Source organism: Pongo abelii, chromosome 14 (genome assembly GCF_028885655.2).
Source record: "Pongo abelii isolate AG06213 chromosome 14, NHGRI_mPonAbe1-v2.0_pri, whole genome shotgun sequence".
Classification (NCBI taxonomy): domain Eukaryota; kingdom Metazoa; phylum Chordata; class Mammalia; order Primates; family Hominidae; genus Pongo; species Pongo abelii.
The window spans coordinates 44,025,523-44,037,521 of NC_071999.2; the positions used below are offsets into that span (position 1 = coordinate 44,025,523).

General features: G+C 37.4%; 1 protein-coding gene across 4 annotated transcripts; it reads left to right on the forward strand.

The window, feature by feature from the left end:
- The first annotated feature begins 261 nt into the window (after nucleotides 1–261).
- On the forward strand, nucleotides 262–11,720 carry NHLRC3 (NHL repeat containing 3). Of its 4 annotated transcripts, none has more exon segments than NM_001135519.2 (7): nucleotides 262–632; nucleotides 1,046–1,198; nucleotides 1,474–1,621; nucleotides 4,008–4,208; nucleotides 5,996–6,087; nucleotides 8,647–8,759; nucleotides 9,284–9,892. In NM_001135519.2, coding segments are annotated over 7 exon segments (1,044 nt in total). In that variant the 5' UTR covers nucleotides 262–548; the 3' UTR covers nucleotides 9,537–9,892.
- Nucleotides 11,721–11,999: the final 279 nt, after the last annotated feature.

The following is an 11,999-nucleotide window of genomic DNA, read 5'->3' on the forward strand; positions in this document are numbered from 1 at the left end:
AAGCCAGAGGTGGGGTCCTGGTGTGGGAATATAGGCATCCATAGCGGATGCCTGGATGGTAGGAATAGGATGTGGCAAAAATCCTTCCCGAAGCCTAGCGGTCATTATTTTGAATGTCATCCCCACCATACCTCGTGTCTGAGTGTGCGATGTTTTGATTTTGCCGTCTGGATTAAAAAGAATAAATGGCGAGCGATTAAGGCATATCTACGGGCGCCCATACTTTGGTGGCCACTGGCAGTCAGCGGCGCGGACTGCCCCGAGGGCGGGAAAGGGTGGTCACTGGGTCAGCCCGAAGCACCTGACATGAGGGCGGGGACCCCGAAATGCACACGAAGTCCGGAACTGGTCTTCTGTGATTTTCATTCGCCCTGGTCTCTGTTCCCTTTCGTACTCAAAGCTCGTGCATCCAGGGAGAGGAAACCGGAGATAGGGTCTTCGGGCCCCGGGCAGACCCTCTGTGCCGCTGCAAACCGTTGGGGCCTGAGGCTGTCAGGTCCTCCCCCAGACACCTGCGGACCCTCCCTCGCGTGGCTTCCCGTCTGGTCATGGCGAGATTCTGGGTCTGCGTAGCCGGTGCTGGCTTCTTTCTTGCATTTTTGATTTTGCATTCGCGTTTTTGTGGCTCTCCAGTGAGTTGGGTAGTGAGGAAATGACTGTCGGGTGTGCGGATGGCCCTGTTGGGAGGCGTCGCCACGGTCGTGGGATGGAGGTGGCAGGCCCTGGTTCCCTCAGTAGCTTGTCTCAAAGCCTACACCTGGGTCCAAACTGCCTTGACTCTTTGAGTTTAAAAATTTGTGTATGTTACATCGCCATTTTCCTCTTTCCCAACTCCTACTACATCCTCAAATAATTTGCAGACTTGTATTGTGGTCGTGTTGGTCTTTAGGCATCTTCAGCTCATTTCTTGGAATTATTTCAGTCCAGCAAACTTCTAGTTGTCAAGGCATGCTTAAAAATAAGCCCTGTTACCCCCTCCCCCCCGCCCTTCTTTTGTTCTTACCTAGAGGGTAAACTAAATCTGAATTGTCTAATTTTGTTTAAGGTTTTGAGGAACTTTACTTTTGCAGTTTCCTGGAGAACTGAGAAAATTCTTTACCGGCTGGATGTGGGTTGGCCTAAGTACCCAGAATATTTTACCGGAACAACATTTTGTGTTACAGTTGATTCCGTCAATGGATTGGTTTACATAGGTCAAGTAAGTAACACAGAGATTTAAAAAAATTATGAACACAAAGGAAACAACAGCCTTCCTGTCTTACTGTAGTAACTGACCATATGCGTTAATATTATGCTAATTGTGCAATTTATTTCTGAGTTGGTCTCAAGTATTTTGGTTTCGAATGTGAAAGATATGTTAGATTTTGAAAGTGGTTTTTGTAGTAAAATTCTTAGTTTTTTTTTTCTTCGCCAAGATACAGATTACCTTTCCTTTAAATTGATCCTAAGAAGTTATTTTTTGTATACCTTCAGAGAGGGGATAACATCCCAAAGATATTAGTGTTCACAGAGGATGGATATTTCCTACGAGCCTGGAATTATACAGTTGACACACCTCATGGTATATTTGCAGCCAGTACTCTATATGAACAATCCGTCTGGATCACGGATGTAGGAAGTGGTATGTATAGTAATATCTATTAAATTATCTTACTGGAAATCGCATCTTTGCACATGTCCTTGTTTGTATTGTTTAAAATCAGAGTTGCTGAATCTAACTGTAATTTCTTTAACGATTCATGAAATCACATGTTTTTAGCAAACTTTATATTGTACTTCTGTGGAATTAAGAAATATGACAAGGGCTGGACGCCGTGGCTCACGCCTGTAATCCCAGCACTTTGGGAGGCCGAGGCGGGCGGATCACGAGGTCAGGAGATCGAGACGATCCTGGCCAACATGGTGAAACACCTTCTCTACTAAAAATACAAAAAAAAAAAAAAAATTAGCCGGGCATGTTGGCGGGCCCTTTAGTCGCAGCTACTGGGGAGGCTGAGGCAGGAGAATGGCGTAAACCCGGGAGGCGGAGCTTGCAGTGAGCCGAGATCGCGCCACTGCACTCCAGCCTGGGTGACAGAGCGAGACTCCGTCTCAAAAAAAAAAAAAGGGGAGAAATTTGACAAGGAGCCTGTTAATATGATCTTTCCTTGAACTTGTCTAGGTACTTTCCCTCTTTAAAGCATCAGTTGCTCTTCTCAGATTAAATAACTCTAAACTGAAGCCAAATAAAGTGGCAGTCTCTGAAAGCAATGACTGGTATCCTTGACTCTTATTTTCCTTTTCCAGTTCTCTTTCATAAAAGATTGTGAAATCGTAACTGTTTTGTTGCTCAAAGTGCAAAGATTGCAGAAACTGTTGTTAATGATTTTGAAATTCTACTGACTGAAGCATATCTGAAATCTTCCTGCCATCAAATATTTTTAGTAGAAAAAGCTGAAAAATGAAGTGAGCACAACTGAATGTGCAGCTATGGAGAAAGTTTTCAGAGAAACAATTCACCTGTGGCTGTAGTTTAAGACAAGGCAATACCTGAGATATCCTGGCATTACCCTAGGAATTCAGGAAGAAATGGGATTATAAAGACATTATTTCTAGTATTCCTTGGCCCAGTTATGTTCTTGAATTGAGGGACATCCTGGTTCTACAGTCCTGGCTGATTCAGATACCATTTTTTAGAGATAATGAGTTCTCAGTTTCTGTAAGTAGTGCCATTATCACAGCTGTTCTCAGAACCCATAAGATTTCTGGGCCTCAGCTGATGGCCCATTTATTTCATGCTGTGTTTTACATAGTACGAATCTGGTTCAACCAAAAAAAAAATCTATAGATTATCACTGAGTGAATTGTTAATACTGTAATGAGAGTCTATTTTCACTTTTTTCCTGAAGATCCACTGTTAAAGACCGTTTCTTTGAGTTCATTTTATTCATGTGATTTTTAAAAATAAGACTTCCTTGATTCCCAGAAATAAAGAGCACAGATGATCTCTTCATTTTTTCCATTACAGCTAATTTTCTACCCAGAGATCTGAAAACAGTTTTATGTTCCTATTTCCCAAAGGAATAAATTTCCTCTAATGAAAAATATGGCTACAAATTAGCCTTTTGCTTTTTGAGAAAATTTTTTATTGGTAGTCTTTTTTGCTAGTTTTTAGAAACTTGGAGGCTTATGTGTTTTTTATTGCTATAAACTTTAGCTCAACTGCCCAAAAGTGTAATAGTAAATAAATTATTTGACATAGAATTGTAATGCAAGCTGATTCACACTTTCTTTCTGGTAAGCTCAATGTATCCAGTTTGTCTTTTGAATACCTATCAATTAATTTGGCATATGTACCTTCAAACTGATTTCTGTTCACTGCTTTATGATATTCCCTTATTAGTAGTCTGCTTTATGCTCTTGCTTGTAAGATAATTTTAACTTAAAGAAATTTTAATGTGAGAAAATAAGATACTCATGATTTACAAAGATTATTTTCTTCTTAGCAAAGAAAAGTTGAGGGGTTGAATTTTGAATGTCTCCACAAGATGAAAATGCAGTTAAAAAAAAAACCATAGAGAACGTTTTTGTTGACTTACTGAAATTTAAGATCTGTATGTGAGTGATTGAAATAACAGTTTCAAATATAAGCTGTTCCCTTTACATTTGCTTCTTGATTTCCTTTCATAAGCAATGCTTATTCAAGGTCATAAGATTAAAAAAGAAAATGATGCACCTATACTTTGTTAACATTCTGAGTTTCCTGTATAATGAGTCAATTATGGGGATGTTATTTATTTGAATTTAGAATCCCCTTATTTTGGACTAATGGAGATTTTAATTCATGATCAAATTTGGCTGTAATTTACGAAGAAGCTATAGTGCTTGTCAATTATATGTAATTTCCTAAGCCTATCAACTGTTTGTTACTATTTACTTCTATCAAATTTTTGCTCTTAGCTTACTTGAAAAATCTGAATGTTTGTATAGTGGTTTTATTTGTGAGATGTACATATCTATCTTTATAGGATTCTTTGGTCATACTGTTAAAAAATACAGTTCTTTTGGTGATCTTGTTCAAGTCTTGGGTACTCCAGGCAAAAAAGGCACCGGTTTGAATCCTTTGCAGTTTGATAACCCAGCAGAATTATATGTAGAGGACACAGGAGATATTTACATTGTGGATGGAGATGGAGGATTGAATAACAGATTGATCAAACTGTCCCAAGGTACGTGACTTAATTGTTTATGGTATTATAAAAATATTATAAATTGATTTTAATTTGTTCGATACTTGGTATAATGTTTTAAGTGTTGTGTATGAAGGGGTGTGTAAAGAGCTAAATGTATTACTACGAGAAAACCGAAAAACAGATGGGTATGATTACCCACCATAAATGATCCTGATAACAGGCCCACTTATTCTTCACCAAAGGCCAGGAGATTCCTCCAAAGGTAACTGGCAATAGTATGAGAATTTCTAGTGGGCTCAGGAGATAAGTGTGTATCCTATTTAATTAAGCATGTAGAAATTAGAAACCTAGAATCCCAGAGTCAAGTATCCTACAGGCTGATTAATCAGCAAGCATTTTATTGAGTGCCCTTTCTGTGTCCTCTCTAGTATCAGGAGGTGCAGATCTATTATGTATGAAACAATGAAATGTAGTCTATGGTATTGATTCTTAAAGCAAAATGGACTTAGGAGGAGAAACTAAATTGCCTGGAGAAATAGAACAAGATGTCATGAAGGAAGTAGTTATTGAACTAAACTAGTTTTGGTGGGAGGAGAAGGGAGGATGGATAGAACATTCATGGAGGGTTTATCATGCATGGTCTACAGGCATTTATTAGCAGGAAAGAAGGCGAAGATGCACTTTTTCAGCAGCAGAAAATACAATTTGGGATGTTTTTGAAGTCTTATTTGAGGATTATTAAAGCCATGTTTTTGCCTATAATGTTTTTGACGTTTTCCTAGTAGGAAAGTGATGTTACAGCAGCAGGTTTTATAAGACATTCTTTTAGGATCTATTTCAAGTGAGCTCTGTCATTTGGAGGCTGTGTAGTCAATTTATCATTTAGTAACTGAATTTGGTTGATAACAGTTAAAAGGGAAGTGTACGGTAAGGATAAAGCAAGAATCCAAAAAATTCAATGAAAGAAACAACAAAATCTAGGAGACAGATTGAATATGAGTGTATTAGTTTCCTGTGGTTGCCATAACAAATTGCCACAAACTGCATGGCTTTAAACAACATAAATTTATTCTCACAGTTTTGGAATCCAGAAGTCAGAAATCTGGTAGACTGTGCTCACTCTAAAGGTCCTGCCTTGCCGCTTCTAGTTTCTGGGTGGCTCAAGCATTCCTTGGCTTGTGGCAGTATAACTCTGATGTCTGTCTCCATATTCACACGGCGGCCCCTTCTTCTCTGTGTGTTTTTCTGCTTCCAGTCTTTCCCTTCTTTCTCTTAATAAGGATTTAGGGCCCACCCTAAATCCAGGATGATCTCGTGAGATCCCTAATTTAATTTTATCTGCAAAAACCATTTCCAAATAGCATCACATTCCCAGGTATCAGAAGTTAGGACTTGGACATCTTTTTAAAGGACCACAGTTGAACCCACCATAGTGCATAATAAAGGAGATAGACGGTAAAATCATAATGTGAATTTTTAAGGTCGTGGAATACTCATATCAAGTAACAGATAAGTTGGGAAGGGGAACCAGTTTTAGGGAGAGGATGGCATAAACCCTAAACAATGATTTTGAAGCAGTCATGAAAAATTCAAGTGGAGATAATAATTAAAGAAGTAGATTAATTCTCTAAAGCAGAGAAGGAACTTTAAAAAAAAAGCTGTAAGAAATGGGCAAATGGACATATAGACAGGAAAGCCGAGAAAGCATAGTCAAGTGAACCAGCGGTGTAATTAAATAGGTCTTTGTAACCTGTTTCATAAAATATGCAAATGCATGAGACATTCTATATGTTGCTCTGACTATATATTTTTACCATTTATAGATTTCATGATCCTTTGGCTGCATGGAGAAAATGGGACAGGGCCTGCTAAGTTCAACATACCTCACAGTGTTACACTTGATTCAGCTGGTCGGGTAAAAATACAGTGTCATTGTGTCTGAGACTTTGTGTCTGAATATGTTTGTGTGTGTATGTGTGTGTGTGTGTGTGTCTGGGCATGTATATATAGATTGTGGTATACATGTGTGTCTGGGCATGTGGATACATGTGTGTTAGTGGGTATGTCTGGGTAATTACTGTGGGCTGGGTGTGCACACATACTTTCTTACAAGTGTTTGAGTCCTATAGTGAGGGGGTTCCCCAAACATTTAGAAAGGAGCAAAATGGATTTCCTGTGCCATTTAAAAGGATAGAATGAACAAATAATGGATCTGAACATAAAGTTACCTGAAAGAAAAAGTTGCCCTCTTACTGGGAAAACTCCACTAAAAGTGTTTGAATATCTTTTCACTTCTCAAGAAAAAAATGTGCTGATCTAAAGTGGAGTGGGAGAGGTTAACCTTGGAAGTCTGAAAGAGAGTCACCTAGGCAAACTCTTGTTCTCACTAGCTCCATATTGTTTAGGGAACGGAAAGCTTTAGCCAACAAATTTCAATCAGCTTCTCTCTTTTCTACCCTACTCACTACTATCTCTTTTGCATTTACTCAACTTCTAAGGATAGATCACACTTCTTTGAGGTTACCTTTTCACAGCGAAACCCCCACCAAAAAATTGTATATTAGTTTCTCCTCCTCTTTTCCTATAGCAGCCTGTACTTCCTATCATAGTAACTATCATGCTATATTATAATCATTTGTCTGTCTCCCCTAATAGATGTCAGGCTGTTGAAAGTGCTTACTGAATCTCTTTTGCTTTATTTCTTCGTGCCTAGTACATAGTAGTCATGTTTATTTATTAAATGACTAAATGTCTTGACACATAATGGATACATTAGGCTACTTGCCCTCATACCATTAGGTATTTAATCCATTTCTACTTCTGATTCAGTGCTCAGCAAACAAACTTCTAATTATGACTTGGCTTCCTAATCATAATTGATTGACAAAAATGAGAATGTTTTGATCATTAAATCTTCTGATCTGCCATAAGATGTTAATCAACCATGTGAACTTTGTATATAAATTGAGAACTGGAAACTTTGAATTAAACTTTTGCACATTGTCCTCCTGAGCTTGGGTGACTCATTGTGTGCTAAGAAAAAAAATCAAATTTCAGAACATGCGAGACCTCGACCCAGGTAAATTCATCATGGTGAGGAACACCCTTCTAAAAGGCCTTGGAAATCATCTGATGGGGGAACTCTGGCATTCCTGAGTGATAAAGAATGTCAATTATACACAATTGTGTTTTATAACAATAGCAATTCTGTTCTGAGCATTTTACATAATTAACTCATTTAATCATCACCACAACTATATGAAAGGTTAGTCAGTTCCAGACTTGTTGTTATGTGTTAAACAGGAGTTCCCGTAATCAAAATTCATTGAGTGTTGAGCAGGAAAGATGACGCTAACAATCTAAAGTATCATTCCATCCTAGGGTGTAAACTATACTTCTTCCCTGGTCATTTGTCTGGGATGCTAATCTCAAACTCTTTAAGAAAACCCATCTTAACTAAAGGATCATAGATCAGGAAAAGACCTTGAGAAATTGCTTTATTTTGGCATCAACAACCTTTCTTAAATGGTGTAGTGAGTTTTGATTTGTTTCTGATTGGAGATTAATTCAATGGCTACCAAAATTCACACACATTGATGAAGCTGTAATCAGGGTTACCTGTGAAGAAATAATCTCTCAATCCACAAACCCAAGAAATCCAAAGGACCAAAAGCAGGGAGGTAGAAGTAAAGAGGACTGACCCACTCCCAGTCCATTCTTTCATGCCTCTCTACAACCCTGGCCACAAGTCATCAAAAACCATTTCCCTTTATGCTTTAAGCTGCATGCATGTAGCCATGAAATGTCATTTAGAATGCATCTCACTTCTTGTCTTAGAACAAGTTCCTTAGTAACCCATTACAGCCTATAACAAACCTAAATGAAACCTATTACTGTTCTTTATGTGTTGCTAAAATATCTCAGGCTTCTTCTTTAGTTGGTTCAGCACTCTGTACATACCTTGGTAATAGCAGGTATGGGTTTAATGATACTGCAATATGAATGAATACCTCACATCCTGCTATATTGAGCTCTTGAGAAGTAAGGCTGCTTTTCTTTGTCATGTTGCCTGGCCCAGGAGCTGACAAGCCAGTAGTACTCATTGAAAAATGAATGCTTGTTAGAGGAATGAATGAATGTTGTCACTTTTCATTATCTGCTGATCCCCTGCATTATGGTAGAGTACTCCAGCTTTTTAGTTATTCACACATTTAGAACAGTAGACAGAGTATTATAAGCTTTGGGTTAAGACAGCTTTGGGTTGTGCCTCTCCCATTTGTAAGCTCACTTCAGAGACGGCAACCTTTCTGAACTTTAGTTTTTCCTCATCTGAAAATGGGACTTATACTACCTTCTTTGGAATCCTCTTAAGTGAGATAATGTATGGTGAAACTAATGAAAATAAACATTCTTTTCCCTTTTTTCTTCTCATATTATGGATATTTTTCAATTGACATTTTTGTGTGTTTCTCAGGTGTGGGTTGCTGACCGAGGAAATAAAAGAATCCAAGTATTTGATAAAGACACTGGGGAGTGGTTAGGAGCATGGAATAATTGTTTCACAGAAGAGGGACCTTCTTCAGTCAGGTAATTGTTTCATTTTATTGCAAAATGCTTGTTTTAGTTAGTGTATGTGTCTCACTTCCTCTGAATAGCTAGCTGAAAGTTTAAAATATTTATTGTTCATTTTGAATTAGGGGAAAATAGAAATATACAGAGAAATTTGATATCCGAGATTTTCAGATGCCAGATAAAGTGAAAACAAGAAATAACATATGCTAGAACTCTCCTCTAGCCTTTACTTGGTAAATGTTTAGACACAGGACAAATATCAAACCCAGCCTAACATCAATTCTTCATTAATTTCATTTTGTGGACTATGATATTGATACTTTTAAAAAATTTAAGCTAATCTTTGGCTTTGCTTACCATCATGGACATCTTATTCCCTCATAAACAGAATTAGATCAAATTAAAATTCTTCTTAAAAGAATCATTCAGCAAGTAGGTGCCTACTGTTGTTTGGCACAGTAGGGGATTAAAATGTTGAAAAAAAATACCCTTATGTTTTTTTCACAGACATTTATTATGTTAAATGTCTTTCTCCTTAGGTTTACTCCTGATGGGAAGTACTTGATTGTGGCCCAGCTGAATCTTAGCAGGCTCTCATTTGTAGCAGCACCCCCAGTGGGAAGCATTGGGGAGTGTTCTGTGATCAGTACAATCCAACTAGCAGATCAAGTTTTGCCACATCTCCTAGAAGTCGACAGAAAGACTGGAGCAGTCTATGTAGCAGAAATTGGAGCAAAACAAGTACAAAAATATGTCCCTTTGAATAGCTATGTTCCTTCATTTGGTTCATAATGTTTCTTTCCTGGGAATATTTCAAGTGGCAGTTCAGATTCTCAAATTCACTAAGTGCTTAAAAATGATGTTCAAGCACAAGAATTTATTTTTCTAGTATAAAAGATCTAGTATCAGAAAGATTTGTTTTTATATCATTAAGAATCTTATATTTTGTTGCCCTCTTGGGACTTAGTTTTATTTGTAAGTGCATAAGGATATTTTAATGAAAGGAATGTAACTAAAAAAATGGGGTTGGGAAGAGGGACTAAGGTCGTAACCTCATTATTTGCCCCGGTAGACTGATTCTCCCTGGGTAAGAAAAATGGGAATAAAAATGAGCTTGCATGATAATTTATTAAATTTCATGTGAAGAACTCCAGACCTCCAGATTGTGCAACTAACATAAAATGAGCTGCTTGAGAGATTGTAAATAAGATGAACTATTGATTAATTTGAGTACCCACAGAATGCTGTGTCTTGACGACTTAAAAATGAAAAAGCAGGATTGCCTTTTGAGTAGCTTGCAGTCTAGTGGGGAGACAAGCGGGCAAACAGTCACAACACAGCAAAAGCGACCTTGGAGCATAGTGGAACTTTTGGAGTAGGAGCGCTGCATCTGACTGAGGGAATCATGGATACTTCGCAGGAGAAGTGAATTTGAGCTCAGACTTGAAAACTGAGGAGGAGCTTACCAAGGGACAAGGAGGAGAAAACAATAATTTCCAAGTAAAGAAGGTATAAAAAGTTGGAAACGTACTGTAAACTTTGATAGGCTTTTAGGCCTTTTTTAAAGCCCAACTTGGCTTCTGTCCATTATCTATAAGATATTTAACGTCAGTCAGCCTTTAAATGTAGGAATAAAATGGCTGGCATCTAAGCACTTTACTAAAAGAGGTTTTTACAAATAACTAAGGATTGTAGAGCTTCCTTCTCTTTTTTTTTCTTTTTCTTTCTTTTGTTTTACATGAACTCAACTTATTCCTAACATTTGTCTACCTCAAAGAAATTTCAAGATTATTTAGATAACATAGATATGTGCCAAATCCTTTGAGCTGTTAAGATGGATAATTTCCTGCTTTCCTCCTTCTACATCTCCTCCCACTCCCTCCTTTGGTCTGAATATTGGCTTCCCAATTAAGACCTTTTTTTTTTTTTTCAGTTTGTTTTAGCTTATTATAGGTTTTGGAGGAACTTTGCCATTTTATAATCTTTCAAATCATTCTTCCCCCTTCCTCACATCAGCTTCCTGCTTTTCCCAGTGTTTTACTGTAAATTGTGTAGCATATGCCAAATCTTGAGCTGACTTTGCTCTTCACCTGTTATGGCTGGAGTATTTTCCAGACCTGAAGGGACTCACACTTGTTTTGATACTTGGATCGCATCTCCATGAGGTTAGGAAGGTAAATCTACTAACAGGAAGCCCTGTACTCTGTATTCCAAGGCCATTGATAAATGTGTTTGTGCCACTGATCGGACTGTATGACCTTAAACAAGTCACCTTAGTTTTCAGTGAAATGGGAACATCATTGTCTGCTCTTTCATGAATGCTGTGAGAATCAGATGTGCAACAGGTACAGACTTGCCCTTTGAAATCTATACCTCTGGATACATTAGAGACATTTTATTATCAAAGGCCCTTCTGAATGTGCTATTTATTTGACAATAACTATCAGATTTGCCTTAATTTTGTGTTTATAGCATTTATCAAAACGTATCCTCATAGACTTTATGCAGATTAATATGGTCAATTGATTTGGATAAAAGAAAGTAATTTCAGGGTTTGTTTTTAAGCCAGGACAAGAAGTGCAAATGCCTCTTAGAAGCAATTTAGGCCAAACTGATTTTGAAATTTCAAAATGTTTTATTTTACTTTGTTTTATTAAGCCAGGACAAGAAGTGCAAATGCCTCTTTGAAGCAATTTAGGCTAGGTAAACCGATTTTGCCATTTCAAAATGTTTTATTTTACTTTGTTTTATATCAGAGTCTTATAAAACCTGCTGCAAATATTTCTGAATGTCTTTGTAAAAGTGTTTATTAGTGTACCTGTGATTATAGTACTTCACTTTTTTCCTTTGGATTAATTGGTTAAATGAATGAGAAATGTGTTATGTTTTTTAGTAAAAAGTATAAATTAAAATTTTGGAAAGAAAAGGCAATATTATCTGGCTCCCCAATTAAAGTTTGATTTTATTGTCACAAAAGCAGTCTATAACTTTTTATTGCTTTAAAGAATTTCAACAATTATGAAATCAAAAGTTGATGCTGAAAGAATATCCCACTTTTCACACATATAGGGTGTAAGCTGATGTGCATAAATATGACTAGAAGTTGCTTAGAACATTTAAAGAATAGCTTGTTTTGAGGTGGTGGGAGGGTACAACTGACAGTAATAACTAGCTAATTGTCTACATTTCTGCATCAAAAGTGGAACATCTTTATACTTCTACTTTTTAGGTCTATTCTTGGAGTAGGGGAGGGGA

Bases quoted from the DNA above. Each gene is read 5' to 3' on its own strand.
- NHLRC3 (XM_009248588.4), top strand. From the start codon at position 653: ATGACTGTCGGGTGTGCGGATGGCCCTGTTGGGAGGCGTCGCCACGGT. The intron at 1,199-1,473 runs GTAAGTAACACA...GTATACCTTCAG, and splicing joins GATTGGTTTACATAGGTCAA to AGAGGGGATAACATCCCAAA. The intron at 8,760-9,283 runs GTAATTGTTTCA...CTTTCTCCTTAG, and splicing joins GAGGGACCTTCTTCAGTCAG to GTTTACTCCTGATGGGAAGT.